The sequence below is a fragment of the Cucumis melo genome, chromosome 12, assembly GCF_025177605.1.
Source record: "Cucumis melo cultivar AY chromosome 12, USDA_Cmelo_AY_1.0, whole genome shotgun sequence".
Lineage (NCBI taxonomy): Eukaryota > Viridiplantae > Streptophyta > Magnoliopsida > Cucurbitales > Cucurbitaceae > Cucumis > Cucumis melo.
In genome coordinates this window covers 15405576-15421411 of record NC_066868.1, presented here as the reverse complement: position 1 = coordinate 15421411, position 15836 = coordinate 15405576, and the positions used below count along the sequence as shown (strand labels likewise).

The 15836-nt window shown below is 33.4% G+C and overlaps 2 protein-coding genes across 5 annotated transcripts; one reads left to right on the top strand and one right to left on the bottom strand.

Moving 5' to 3' along the window:
• Positions 1–4360: 4360 nt before the first annotated feature.
• LOC103502219 (WEB family protein At1g12150) lies at positions 4361–7020 on the top strand. Of its 2 annotated transcripts, none has more exons than XM_008466079.3 (3): positions 4361–4610; positions 4725–4948; positions 5094–7020. In XM_008466079.3, exons 2-3 carry the CDS (start codon positions 4772–4774, stop codon positions 6594–6596), a joined length of 1680 nt encoding a protein of 559 aa, XP_008464301.1. In that variant the 5' UTR covers positions 4361–4610; positions 4725–4771; the 3' UTR covers positions 6597–7020. The 2 variants fall into 2 exon arrangements, with proteins under 2 accessions (XP_008464301.1, XP_008464300.1); XM_008466078.3 differs by having other exon boundaries at positions 4703–4948.
• Positions 7021–7060: 40 nt separating this feature from the next.
• On the bottom strand, positions 7061–11450 carry LOC103502218 (phosphatidylinositol/phosphatidylcholine transfer protein SFH1-like). 3 transcript variants are annotated; one of them, XM_008466076.3, is made up of 11 exons: positions 11061–11450; positions 10913–10941; positions 9962–10045; positions 9826–9879; positions 9656–9733; positions 9360–9413; positions 9201–9260; positions 9027–9122; positions 8748–8849; positions 8508–8588; positions 7061–7827 (listed from the first exon to the last, which is right to left on the bottom strand). In XM_008466076.3, exons 1-11 carry the CDS (start codon positions 11113–11115, stop codon positions 7504–7506), a joined length of 1017 nt encoding a protein of 338 aa, XP_008464298.1. In that variant the 5' UTR covers positions 11116–11450; the 3' UTR covers positions 7061–7503. The 3 variants fall into 3 exon arrangements, with proteins under 3 accessions (XP_008464298.1, XP_016903183.1, XP_008464299.1); XM_017047694.2 differs by lacking the exon at positions 10913–10941 and having other exon boundaries at positions 11061–11191; XM_008466077.3 differs by lacking the exons at positions 10913–10941; positions 11061–11450 and adding an exon at positions 10391–10563.
• Between the last annotated feature and the right edge of the window lie 4386 nt (positions 11451–15836).

The following is a 15836-nucleotide window of genomic DNA, read 5'->3' as shown; positions in this document are numbered from 1 at the left end:
TTCATAAATAAAACTTTAGGTCTTTCGGCCATGGGGTTTAAATTACAACTACAATATAAAAAGAAAATACAAGTGGAAGCATAAAGATGTGGGTTGAGCCTTTGAGCATAAGATTATGCTCATTGACTCCATTTTCTGCCTATTACACTGACGGGGAGAATGGTTGTGGATTTCTCTCAACTATATTCTAAGCTCTCGCCTAAAACACATAAGGGAGATTAAGGATGAAGTGAGCTTGTTCTCTAGATTCTCGCAAATATGTTTTGAAAAGATAGCCTTATATTTATAAACGAGGACAGATGAGGCTTAACATTGTTTGGGCTCTATTAATTCTTTGATAAAGTTGCACGGTGTCGCAGATGTCCCTTTCGTCCTTTTTTGACATTCACGCCAACCATTTTTGTCTTCTGACGATGTAGATCACCTAGCATTATTTTTCTTTTTACCCGATTGTCGCGTGTCTCCTCGCTTAACGTTTGTGGCTTGGCTACTTTTCTCTCTTTCACCTAAAAATTTATGCATTAAGACTTAAAACCATGATAAATAGGCATGATGCTCTTTTGACACTTGTAACAGGTAATAAATCTTATTTTATCTATTTCACTACGCATATTCTTCCTTTTCTTTGGGTTGGGACTTCATTATTCTACTTAAAAGGTCATAATAACTTGTATTTCTACAAGTTATCAGTTACATTTGTGAAATAGTTATTCTAAATAACCTAAAATTCACAACAAGCATGCTTTAACACCCTTGTAATGAAATATGAAGATCGATTGTAATGACATTCAAAGAATAAATGAGAGTTTGCCAAAAACTCAAATATTCAATGCTTAAAAATAGAAACCATCATTCAAGAACAATATAATATCAACAAAATAGCATTAAATAAGTTAAAATAAAGTATCTCAATCAAATTACAATGGGTTTCAATCCCATCCTATGTTAGAGAACTTACCTTAGCCACAAGATAGTCTAAGATTCTTAGAATGTTGAAATAAATTAAATTACAAGAAATTAAGGTGGGGATGAAGAATTACATAGAGAGCAAGTGGAGGCGTCCAAAATGGACTTCTAATGACCTAAAATCAAGAAAATTGCATTTATAATAATTGGAGTATTGTTGCGGTTCAGAAGGGCACAATTGCGCTCTGGTTATGTGTAAGACTCGCGTTCTGAATAGAAGGACTGTTTTTGGAAGAAGGTGTTTTAAGAGTAGTAGGCGTTTTGAAGATTAGTTCGTGTTAAGGCTGGATGACACGATGAGAAGGGTTTGTGTTTAAGCTTGGTAACACAAAGGAATTAGACATTTTGGTTTAACACAAAGGAAAAGCAGGCGAAAGGAATTAGAAAAATTTGGAAACATTTCATAATCTTGTTTAGTAGGCAGATTGTATGTTAGGTTTAGAGATAAAGTATGGTTAGGGAAGATATTAAGCTTACACGTGTAAAGTACAAAGTATGAGCTGGTAAGCTAAGAGAAGCTTAAGAGTGACTAATCTGATTTAGGATTAGTATAAATAGGACTTAAGAGTCTGAAGAAAGAAATATTTTGAAATTGCTAAGAAAATTACTTAAGTTGACCCGTTGAAGAATCACTAGGCGAGAAGACAAGGATTTCTAGTTAGGCATTTAGAGGAGGAAACCTAATTTTTGTGAGTGGTTTTCTTTGAAATGTCGGTGAAATAAATGAATTTTCATAATGAATTCTTATATATTTCTCTTTTGAATTCTTGAGTTCAATGATTCCTATCATGTATCTCAAATTCTTAAAATGGTTTGGCTTACAAATGAATGTAATTTGAAAATGAATTTGGATTGATGTTTCGAAATGATATTTGGTACTCTATGCGATAAAATACCTCACACTTGTTTTGTGATCTAGTGTGGGATGCCCTATCCTTATTGTGTGATCTGAGATAGAATGTCTTATTCTTGTTGTATGATTTGGGATAGAATGTCTTATTCTTGCTGTGTGATCTAGGATAGGATACCTCATACTTGCTGTGTGATTTGGCGTGAGATGCCTTATACTTGCTTCATGATTTGGTATAAGATCCCCTTTGCTTTGTGTGTGATTTGACATTGGAAGACGCGTTATGCGTAATAATAAAATTGATGAAAATTTACTGTATGCGTTGAGATTATTCCGCATAGCCGCAACTCGGCAATGAGAGTGTGCTAACACTTAAGCAGATGAGGACACAAAAGATGGAATTTGTGATGTGAGTTGATTTTGCGTTATGATATATATAAAACGCTTCATGCAGAAATGCTCTTCATATGCAATGTGATTTATGATGAAATGATTTCGCAAGGAAATTGTTTCTATGAGATCTATAAATACTTGCTAATGAGATTTGAATGTGTAAATCGCCTAACGCAGCAAAATGATCTTTTGATTTGAACTCACTTTTCTATTGAAACACAAACTTATTTATATTGGGTGGTATTATGAAAAGAACTTGCAACACGTCATGTCAATAATTTATCTTTTAAATGTATTGGTGAAAAACCCCATTCACTAGACCCTTTTGGTCTAATTTTCAAATCTTTTGTTTTATTTTTTCCCTCATGTGGCGAACGACATCCAACGCTTGACTTACTATCTTGATTGACTGTTGTGCCATAATCGTGCCACATCATCTTGTTAGTAATCCTTAGTTTGATCACCTAACATATATAGTTAGGTGAGGAGAGGAAATGTTGTTTTGGAAAATTTGTATATTTTTATTTTATGGAAACCTCCTTTTACTTATCCAAAAATGTAATCCTGTTAAGTTCACTGAAGTGTTTGTTATTCCAAATAAGTTCCTATTTCGCATTTGGAATAATTGTTGTTTTTATTTTGCTTACTAGGTGTTAGCGTATTATCTCGTGCAGAGATATGCGCTAAGTGTCTAGGCGGTCACGCCTCTACATGCACGCATGGAATGACTGTAGGGCGGGGCGTGACATTAGGCTTCCGCAACCCCAAGCGCCCAAAATGGTGTTGAGTTGATGATGATTCTGCCTTAGAGCGTCGAGCAGAGCGCAACTCTACCCAACGTCAGCTGAGCACCTTTGTAATTTTGATGTAATTTCTTTATTAGAGCTTTGATTTAGACTATTACAATTGTATTAGTTTTGTAACGCTCGATTCTACCTCTTGAATGTTCAATACATCCAAAATAACGTATTTAAGCATATTAATTCACTAATAATGATGTTGAATTAAGCTAAGGAAACTTGCACTTTTATAGTGCTAACAATCATAAACATTCATTTAATTGTCTCTTCAGGATAAGCTTCAAATTTCTGCCCATCTTCAATAAGAAAATATTAATGGGTAAGTCAGAGTGTCACACCCACCAATTCCTCCATAATTTGTTCCCAATTTTTATATATCACTACTGCAACTCTTTTTGATAAAAAATCTGCCATATACACATTAATGCATGTTGATTATTATCACACTTCATTATTTATGTCCTTTTTATTAATCATTTGCTTCTAGGTTTTCTATATTTTGAAAATTAATTAAACTAACAAGTCACAAACACACCTTCTCCATCTAAATTTTTTGTTTCTGTTATCTACTTTTTAACAACTTTTTCATTGTTTTTCTTTTTAGAATTTGATGAAGAATTCAATTCTTGTATTTAAGAAATATCCAAATCATTGAAGAGAATAGATTTAATTTTTAAAATCCTAAAACAAAAAATTGAAATGAGCCTTAACTACTTTATTCTGTTGATATATTTATGCAAGGTTTTTTCATGTTTTTAACTTTATATGTATTGTACTAGATTTTCATTTTTCTTTTCAAAGCCTTTAAGTATTTGATTTTATTCTTCTTCTTTCTAATACTGTAAGTCAAGTTTTGTGGCAAGGTTCACATTTCATGGCTAAAGCTTTTAAGAATCTAATTTCTTGTAATGACATATATAGATACAAGAGGGATAAAGTTTGTTTAAAACTATCTAAAATTTTAAATCAATTTTAAATGCATCAGTTGATCGATCCAAACAATGGTTGATCAGATTGAATTAATTAATCTATAACTTTATGTCTTCATTCTCGTTTTATTCCATTATTAGATTAGAAGATGATGACGACTAGTAAAGTTGCTTGTTTTGTGCTTAAAATTGTATAGGATAAGCGAAACAAATACTTTACATTGATTATTAACCACAAATTAATTGGTTTGGTTAATTATTGACAACTAAAGATACATTTTGATCCACAGAATATTTTGTTTGGTGAGTGCATCATGTTAACACCATAGATGAACCTGTGGTAATGGAAAATTCTTAGGAATTTGAGAGTTTTAACCTATAAATAGATATGTTGTTATTTTAAACTTCTTAAGAATTCAACAAGAAGGAGAAATTTAGGGAGCATTTGCCTCCCAATGGGGGTTTTCACCAAAGTTGTTTAAGAGTTGTTTTTGTTGATTGCTAATTATTTATAATGAGTTTTTTTCTTTTGTTGAGATTAGTGTTATCTATATTTGCTTTGCATTGAGAATCTAAAACGCATATTGAAGGCTCAAGAGTGTGTGCATCAAAAACTAAAGCTATCAAGAAATGAATTGAGCAATGGACAGAACAAGATCACTATAAATATTGGTGAGATTTTTCTTATCTATCACGAATTGTTTTCATAGTTTATATAGAAGTTAAATTTGTCATGTAAATATTCCTTATCATTACTTTGATAGGTTTGGTGGAACGATTTTATAGGTTAAGAGATCTCAAAGAAGGGTAGATATATATATAGATATAGAAGAATGGCAAACATTCGTATAAAAGATCAACAAAAAGGGTCGCCAAAGACGGAGGTGGGAGAGATAGACACAAGAGCACCATTTCAATCTGTGAAAGCTGCTGTTAGTCTATTTGGAGAAGTTGCTGTTTCGGTCAAAGACAAACGCACCATTAAAAGGACCAAACAACTTTCTTCTGAGGTATCTTTTTACCTTTTCTTTTTCTAGATTTGGTTGGATAACTATTTTATTTTAAGTTTCATGTTTCTTGTACAAAGAAATACAGACCAGGTTTCAATTTGTATGAAATGGAAAATTAAGAGATTTTTTCTCATCCTCCAAACAGAATGTGCTGGAAAAGGAAACACAGCTTTTGTTGGCTCAGAAAGAGCTCAGCAAGATCAAGCAACAGCTCCAAAGTTCTGAATCCACCAAATCTAGAGCGCTTTCTGAGCTCGAAAAGGCTAAACGAACACAGGAAGATCTCACGGCCCAGCTCTGCTCTGTTAACCAATCTATGAAATCTGCTATGGACGCCGCTGAGGCTGTCAAGGTCCAAGCCAAGAAGCTTGAGGTTGCCAAATCACAGGAGACTGGCGGAGGGAGCAACTGCGCTTGGAAACAGGAGCTCGATTATGCGAGAACTGAGTACACAATCACTGTTGCTGAACTTGATGCTTCCAAGCAAGAGCTGACGAAGATCCGACAAGATTTTGATGCGGCATTAGAGGCAAAATTGGCTGCATTCCAGCTCGCTGCTGAGGCACAACGATCAGCGAATCTCAACAGTGATCGATTGGTTGAGCTGTCAAAGCAAATTGCTGCAATGCATGAGTCAATTGAACAACTTAAACATGTTTCCATGGAAGCACAACAAGAGCAGGTTAAGATTCTGGCAGAGAAAGAAGCACGTTTCAATGAGTATAAGACTGCCCGGGAAGAAGCAGAGAAGAATTTGATAATTCTCCAAAAAGAAATTGATCCTGAGCTGACTATTTCTCTTGAAGAAAAGCTTAAAGAAACGACTGCAGAGATCGAGGTTTTGCAAGAGAAGATGAAGGAGGTCCATGCTTCTGAAATGAGTACTGTGAGAGCTCTTACTATTGAACTCAACGAAGCAACGAGGACTCTGCAGAAAATTTCTGAAGAAGAAAGCTCCCTACGTAGCTTAGTTAATTCCTTAAGACAAGAAGTGGAGAATGTGAAGAGTGAGAGAGAGGAACTAAATAAAAAACTTGATGAAGAAGAGAAATTGTTAGATGCCAAAAGAGAGCAGAGTTTGAAGCTCCAACAACTTCAAGTTGAAGCTGAAACTTCAAGGCAAGAAGCTAAACAGATGAAGCAAGAAACGGCCGAGCTTAAGCAAGATGCTGAAGCTAGTAGATGCTTCACAGAGGAATCAGAGATCAAACTGCAGATTGTACAGAAAGAGGCTGAAGAAGCAAAAGAAGCAGAGAAGAAAGCCCTTGAAGAAATGAAGAGTATGGCTGGAAAACATAAAGATGATTCAGGTGAAGGTTTGGAGCCTACATCACAAATCAAATTGACCGTGGACGAGTTCGAATCACTGAGCAGAAAGGTCAGAGAATCCAAAATGTTAGCAGAGAAGGAGGAGGCAATCAGCATTGCCGAGGTGGAAGTAATCAATGCTAGGCAAAGCGAAATATTGAAAAAGCTAGAGGCAAACTTAAAAGCAATAGAGGAGATCAAGATAGCAACAGAGATGGCATTAAAGGGCGCAGAGATGGCAGAGACAGCAAAAATGGTAGTGGAAGGTGAACTCCGGCGATGGCGCCAGGAGGAAGAGAAGGTGGCACCTCAAGTTACTTCTGGGCATATTTACCTTTAGCTTTGAAGACCAGAAGTACTAAAAAAGTAGGATTAGAAATCTAAAAGAGGGTCAAAGTTGCTTCAGAATCTAAAGCTAAATCTGATAATCGGAGTATCTTGTTGGATGATCTAAAACGTTGGGCTCTTAAGAATGGAAGCCAGTCAGATTTTGCCATCATCAAAATGGGTGGCATAGATTTAAGCATTAAACCTCAACTTTTATCACTCGATAAGCTTGAGCAACTATGTACATTCAGACATCAATCAATGGCTGTAAAACGAAAGAACATAGCAGGTGCAAATTCAAGTAAATTATATTCTCGATTCTAAAGGGATGGGGAGAAAGAAAGAGACCCATCAAACAAAAATGAAGCTTCTTCATGTTATACTCAAGTTTCAAACAACTGAATTTATACCCAATAACATAATGGGGGACAATTACAGTTAAATATCTTATCTTAATTTTTTTAAAAACATACTCCATTGAAAAAGAAAAGTAAATACCGCCAGCTATTGATATTAAGAAAATATTTATTACATTATTAGATATCTAGAAATTTAGTAGACAACAACAGCATTTCAGTATATATGAAATGGCTTCTGCAGCAAGAGTTAACTAAAGAACAGTGACTACAGGACAAGTACATTCATTTCATGCCTTATCTAGCTAGGAAGGAACTTGACTGCTTAGCCAGCCTATATGTGAAATTACATACAATATATTTTCTTATATGTGGATTTCTTGGGAACTAATGCCAACTGCAAAAATGAGTAGTAGTACATTAGCCATTTTGTGTAATACCATTGGCAGGGCTTCCAATATGAGCTTTCCGCTCAGCAGCCTTCAATATCATGAAGTAACGAAAGTCAGCTTCTGTTGCTTCAAGCTGAGGAAGGCATCATCAACTCTACTATTACCTCAGTTTTCAAATCTTCAAGCTGCCTAGAGAGTTGGATAATCCATTTGACTTCCTGTTCGCGTTTGCATTCCCATACTTGTGCAACTCCAACTCAATGGTTCTGGCAATTTCAGTTCCTTCTGCACCTGGTTCAGGTAGACTCACATGAACAGATCCCTGTTTGATTGGTCTTGAAGATTCCTGAACTGCTTGCTCCTTGATATGGTTGTAGAGTTGTTGATGAAAAGGATGGTCTAAAGAATAGCAATTTTCAGCTCCATCAGATGAATGACGTGATGATCCAGAGCCTTCCCTTTTGCAGAAGTGTGGTAGAGATGAATAGTCCATTATCTACATGAAGCATAAAAACCAACCTTGTTATCAAACAAGAATGAATCAAAGGCATCGAATCACACAAGTGGTATCTAATTCAAACTCAGTTTATTTTCATAGAAATTAAATCCATCTTACATCAGACCAGTATTTTGACAAGTTACAACTGAGTAGAATTTGTAGCTTGGTTTGCTACCTTTAGATTACTTATTGTAGTTTCAAACTATTTACGACCATTTACAAGTGTTCGAATTTAATCTATGTACATGGGTAAATCAAATAACTTAAAGTTTAAATCTTGGGAATGATGTACCTAAATTCAATCTTTCCTTCTTATTGTTAAACTCAAAATATAATAAATATAAATACTATCTCTTGGTTATAGTTACTGCTATTTAGGAGATTTGTGGTTTTCGTGGCAAGGACACCATTTACAGTTGCATTTACATTTTGAGTTTTGGAGTTGCCTTAGAGTACTTTGTTAGTTGTTCGATTCCGTGGTTAGCTCCATTTGGCAATTAAATTTTAGGTATTTTGTTGGTTGAATTTTAGGTTATTTTCTACATTGGTTTTGAAGAGGATGTTATACTTTTCATCACTGATCAAGTTTGGATTCGATTTATACAAGCCTAATAATCTCGGAACAAATAATTTGTTTTTTTATAAGATTTCTGAACAAATAATCAAAATAAGCTTACCTTGAGCAGTTCATCTCTTCCACTACCTGATAAAACTTGTATTTTTTTCCTAGTCCTTTCCTGCAACAGAGGCTTAACTACCTGCAAGGTATAACAAGTTAGAGGCAAACATGAGATACCTTCCGTTTTTAACAGGATATAGAAATATCTTTAAGTTAAGCATTCAGAGAAGTTCTGTTAAAAACTTTCAAGTATAATGTTTAGGACTATAAATATACATATACACACATCTACACTTACCTTCCAACAAGATGAAAATATGTAAGGGACATTTACTATGAAATATGTATTTGTCTTCTCTGGATAGTTCAAGTCGTCAATGGTTGATATGATTGTCAGTAACTGCAAAACATAAGTACAATTAGAGCTGGATATGGAAGAAATCACAAGTTCCACAAAAAAAAAAAAAAATTAAAAAAAAAAATTGGATCAGGTAGTAAGAAAAAGTTATGTTAAGCTCTAGATCATTGTTTCACAGGAGAAATTAAACTCAAATGTTAGACGCTAAAATGTTTTTACCTTGATTTGGCTCAGCGCTGATAGTTTTAAACCAGTCATGTCTAATACCTTCACGCAAGTCGTAATAGGTCGCCCATACTTTTTCGATGCAGAAGGCTACAAAGAATTTAAAGGTCAACACATTGCCTAAGGAAATATAGATAAGAAACATAGGTCCATATCTCTATAGCTCACCAAGATTATGCGATCCCGATATTCATTGATTTGAATGTGGGACTGCACATAGTAATTAACCTGTAACAGAAACAAAAGAGGAATAAAAACCTAAATATGACAATTCTGTGATGATCATTTATCAGCCCAAAACTACGTATTTTCTACAATAGTACTCACAGATGCTTTATCAAATGTGCTGAGCCCCACACCAATGGCAAAGACTGGAAGGCCCTAGAAGAAAGAAAACAGGTACTGATAAGGAAAGGAAAAAAAGATGGAAATAGCAAGAACGAAAAGTGCTAGATTGTATTAAGTTTCCATCATAGTCGTGTTTTTGGTTGTTTTCACTACTTTTAAATAAATTGATAATGCAGCTCTTACTCTTGGCAAAATCTTGAAGGAATGCAACAAAAAGTGTGTTTCGAGAATCAAAGCCTAATTTCAACCACTTGAAGGATATGCAGAACACATACCTCTCTGGAATAACCCGAAAGTCCTATGAGCTGAGAATCACGAACCGCTCTGTAAACATCGACAGGAAGTATAGGTTTCTGTATAGGAAGAGCAATAGATAGTACAGAAAGAACTCAGGGGCCAATTGAGCACGCAGAAAGCTCAGGGGCAAAGCAGATTAAGTACTTACTGTTAGCATCATGTCGATTTCATTGTCCACTCGCCAGTTTAAACAATCGACCAACTGAAACAACAGACAGGATTACATCAAGATGAGCACAACATATGGATCGGTAGTTTAAGAATATTAGTAAATCGTGTCTAACCATTTTGTGGGCTTTGCTAACATTCCATTCCCGCGCCTTCAGAAATCGCTCCAAAGTTTCGGTTAGATAGCCTTGATGAACATTCTGCAACCATACAGAGAGATCATCAAGAGCTGCTGGTAGTGAATGAAAATAGCTAAATACGCACACACTATTCATCCTGAGAGAGAGAAATATGAGAGGGGAAGAAAAAGCTAATCACATATTAAATCCATCGGAAACTGGATAAGTTCATCAGAATCGTTAGCAGGCTGAGTTCGATCCAATAATACATCTAACCCTCATTTCCCTTTCTTTCACATGAATAACTTATATAGTTCCACGAAGCAAATTCATTTCTCACTGCATGAAGCCACTCATCAACTAAGCAAAGCTCAGCTAGTTTAGGAATAGACATTCGACCAAGAGATCAGAGATTCAAATTCTCACCCTCAAATATTGTTGCACTCCAAAACGTAGCTTTAAACTACTCACAATCAATTGGAAAGAGATCAATGAATTCCATTAGTAGCCAAAACAATCCCGAATCAAATGTCCACAAGGTCAGCAGATTGCTGAATAGAAACAGCCGACAGGTCTCCTCCTCACCATATAGCTTCAAACTTCTTACATATCGATAAATTAGCTTATTGTATTCCATTTTACAAGAACCATCCAAATACGTCCCAACTTTTAACTCACTAATCCCTCAAAACAAAAAATCCCAATCAGTGACGATTGTAACTTGGGGTCAACAAACAGAGTCCAGAAAAGAACATTTAACCTTCCCCATCTTCAAATACATGGAATTATGGGCAAAACCCAGAAACCCACTTCAAGAACAAGAAAAAAAAAAAAAAAAAAAAACTCAAAAAGAATAAGGACAAAAGCACCAATGAAGCAGTTGAAAGTTGAAAATGGTAGAAAACATACAGATCGGACCCAAAAACAGAGGATAAAGAGAATGCAAACCTGAAAAGTGCATTTCAATCGCTCCTCAACTGTCATTAAAGAAAATAGCATAGAGAAAAAGGGGGTGAAAGAGAGAGGAAGAGCAAAGAGGAGCTCAAAAAAAGCAAAAGTTGAAGAGTTAGAGAAGAAAGAAAAATTAGAAGCTAACCTTGATCCATCAAAGCTCGGAGCTGCCGGATCGCCTCCTCAGAACCGATCCCCATTAGTTTGTTGTTCTCGGTGGGAAAAATCCAGGGGAAAATCAGAATGCTATATACCACCCACCAAAATTAAAAAAACAAAAAACAAAAAACAAAAAAACAAAAACTTGGATTTTCGTTCTTCACTCGATTTTAATGGTAAATAATAAAAAGAATTAACAATTAAAAAAAATAATATATATATATATATATATATATATATGAAAACTGTGTTGTGAATGATTTTAAATGCAGGATGAGAAATACCGTCGTTTAATTTTAAAGAACAGGGACCGAAAGAGAAAGGGAAGTGAAGGAGAGTGGTCAAACACAAGGAGTAGGACCCACCCAACTCCAAGTCCTCTCTCTCTAAGTATGGTCAAAGGAGAGACAGAAACTCAAAAAAAAAAACAAAAAAAAACTATTTTTCTTTTATGTCTATTTACAAAATTTAATTAAATTCTGAAGAGAAATAAATTATTATACCGACCTAACACGTTTGCCTTATTAAATAGGGAATTTGCAAGATGGTTAAAAAATTTGTCCATATGACCAAAATTTTAAATTTCGTTAAATTTGCATTTCCAACAAATTTAAAGTGTATCAATTGTGCGAGTTCTTTGGATTCTTTTCAAAAATAGAATAAAATGTGAAAATATTTACATGGGATCCTTTCAATAATATAACAAAGCGGTAAGTTATTTACACTCTATAGAACAATTTCATAAACGAAAAAAACTCATAGGCCCACAATGCGAAATACCAAAAATACCCAAATAAATGCACGATTAATCGTCTACACGCGCCCGACTAATGTTCATAAACGATTATTAGACAGCATCGTGTAGAATAATATACAATTGATACACGATCTTGTAAGTAACCAAATACATAAACGATAAAAAATAAACTCTAAACGATAACAAAATACTTTAATGATTATCTTTAACGATCGCGTAAGTTATCTTTAACGATTATCTCACATGTGCTTCTGATCACATTTGAAAATATAAACGATAATCATACACGATAATCATATACGATTCTGATATATATAAACGATAAGGTAATAAATAGTAAAAGATGACGAAAAAGTTTAAGTATACACGATCATGTAGAGAAATTTCAACGATCGTTTATATAAGTATAAATGAACATTTACAGAAACTCCAATAACTCGTAATTAAAAAAATGTCATCAAAATGAAGGGGCTATAAAAAGGTGAAGGAACTTGCTCAGATTTTTTCGTTCATCGTCTTCCTCGTTAATCGTTTATATCCTAGTAACTACTTCAATAGAATTGTCGCGATCGATGATCTGACTTGCATACAAAAAGGTCTAAATCTATGTTCATTTCAATCTATCTCCATCATCTACATATATCTATCACGATCTATATCGCATACAAAAAGGTCTGAGTCTATATTCATTTCGATCTATCTCCATCATCTACATATATCTACCATGATCTATATCGCATACAAAGAGGTCTTAATCTATATTCATTTCGATCAATCTATATCTATCACGATCTATCCCACATACAAAGACGTTTGTTTCTATACCAATTGTATATATTTCATTGAATATAATTTATATTACTCTTCTTTTTTACAAATAGATGGTGAGCAAGAATATATGAGCATCGTGTAGCAAATCAATAAGGCGTAAAGCAAGAAGAAAGAAAAAAGAATAAAGGTAACAAACTAGAATGTGAATATTTGTTTGTATAGCATTGTATATTTGTGTATATTTTTCTTTTTAGTGCTCAACATGTGTAAATTTATTAAAACTTACCCTTGTTTGAAACATACTATTTATTATGTCATTCAACAGGTGAAACACTATCCAAATGACATTATTATGGAAGATGAACAAAAGAACCTTAGAATCAGTTTAGAAACATTGAATCAGATTAAGTCAAAAATAGACCAAAGAATTCTTTCTCGAGTTTTGACAAAAAGTCCTTTAACATTAAAATGGCCAAAATACCAATACAATTCCTGAATTTTCTATTAAGAAAACTATGCCATACGAATCCTTGCTTTCAACTTCAATGAACATATAACAAAATTTGGGCTAAAAGACTTTTGTTTTGTGACTGGACTAAAATGTTACAAATTCCCTAAGTTAAATCTAGGAGAAAGAAAAGAAAATGGTCTGAAAAATGCCCTTTTTCGTCATGATGACTTTATAACAAGAAGAGATATAGAAATAACTTTCAAAGCGTTGTGCAACGAGGAAGACTCATTGAAAGAAAAACTAGTTAACCTCTATATCTTAGAAGCATTTTTAATTCCCAACCACAACACAACATAATTCCCAGTGACTAGAGGACTCTAAATATCGACATTTTTGAATCTGAGAATGTAAGTAAACTTAGAGCATGCTTTATATATGTCTATCTAGATAGACAATGAAAGATTTTCTATCTATGTCTATCTTGAATAGATGATGATATAAATCTATCACTGTTTATCAATACCTTTGCTACTTTTTCACTAATAATCTAATATCATTTTATTTGTAACTCCATGATAACTCTAGACTCACCAGAAGAAGGGTCTCAAACAATTTTGAGATATTTAAAAATTATTGAGAAGTAGGAAAGAAAAGAAAAGGGAGAGCAACAAGAAAAAAAAGAAAAAAATGGAAAAAAACAATGAAACAAATAAAATCTTAAATGAAATAAGAGAAATCAGAAAAAATCAAGAAAAAGTAGAAACATAACAAATATTATTAAGACAAGGAATAAAAGAAATAAAAAGCATGTTGACAGTGGTTATGACAAGCTTAAATGTTCCACCACCATCAGCCAAACTTCAAGAACAACAGAATGAGAAATAAATTGAATATACAAAAGTCAGAGAAAAATAGACCACCTACTTGTAGCCTTGATCTTCTTGATGATGATGAATAAGTTAATACAATGGTGAAGTATGCAACAACACATTGGCCTACGGTCAGTGCCTTATTCATTATGTAGTACTCCTTTGTTTTGCTTAATGTTCTTCAATTTCCAAATAAAACACGATTATGTTGTTTCTTTTTCTTTACAGGAAACTGTTGTTTTGGAAACACAAAGTAGTTTGGAAACAATAGCAACTACATATTTAGAAACACCAAAACACAAATATTGCCGCAGGTTTAATTCTTTTCCAAACAATAAATATAACTCGTATAGACATATATAATTTATCTGTCTGGATGTGTTTTCTTCATGATATCTCTGAACATTCTTACTTTATGTGCTTGTAGATAGATGAAGAAGACGAAAAGAACAACTAGTTTATTCATTTAGGAACACAAAAAACACACATATTGACACAGGTTTTAATTTGTTTAATATACAAACATGTTTCACGATCGTTTAATATAACTAAATGATTGTTTATATATTTAACACGTCTGTTCGTTTAGTTTTTAATTCTTTAATTTATATATTTTTTTAATTCTTTTCTACTCAACTAGTTTCATGATCGTACATACATATTTAAACAATCTTTATATTGCATGGCTGTTTACAATTTCTTGCACAATCATTTTGACAGCACATTCTCTTTTTACATTCAGATAATTGAATTTAAAGATGGAGAAAAAGAAGAAGAAGTTGAAAATAGGAGACAGGAAGACAAAACAAAACAAAGCCAGATTCAATTGGAAAATATTGTAATCGTTGAAGAAAAAACAAAGGAAAAATACAAAAGATACAACAAAAGGAAAACAAAAGTTGATTGAAGAAGATGAGATTGATAATAACGAAACTATAAACAGAAGAAGAAATTGACACTGATAATAGTCAAGAGCATGCACCACAAGAAGTGGAAACAAAAGGAAACAAGAGAGAAATTAAAGAAATGCAAAAGGAAAATAATGTTCGTCAGCAAAAAAAGACAAGAGTTTCAACACAAGAAGAAAGTAGCAAGAAAAATGAAAGAAGAATGTCAACTCAAGAATACATTGATACTGTTCCATCCTTCAACCTACAAATTTCTCAATATTTTAGAGATGAATTATAGTGTTTGTAAAACTTCAAATCTTTAAATTTAACTTTCGAAAATTTCTTTATTTTATACTTGAGAAATCTGTATTCCATTTCACTCTTTATATCCTACACTATCTTGTAAAACGTATAAAGGGATCAATTACCACAATCGTTTATATATTCAACAATACCATTGTTTAATCGTATAAATACATAGTCGCTTAAATAATATACTTCACGATCGCGTAAATTGTACAACATCATTGTTTAACATCTTATAAATGATATCTTACACGATCGTTTAGTTGTACAACATCATTGTTTAACATTATATATTTTTCCCATTGTTTAATAATGTGATCAATTACATCTTTTAGAAGATCGTTTTGACTTAATTATATATATATATATTAAACAGTAAGGAATGCGATTCAACATTTTAAAAAAGGCATGCAAATTTACGATATTGCCCCTTTAGTAAAAACAACCAATATATACGTACCCCTTCTTCGTTTTCCGTCACTTCGCAATACACAAACGCACTAATCACTTAGTTTTTCGTCTCAAAGATTTCGTTTTCCATTTTTCTCTTCAACGTCAAAAGGTATGTTGTTGAACTTTTCATACTATAACGTTACACTTCGTCTTCTTTATATTTCAAACGTTTCAACTTCTGTCTTGAAAACTATCGTTCTGCTCTTAAATTCTTATTCTCAAGTGTTTAGGTTTTCAGATTTTTTTAAATTTCTATTCTAGAGAT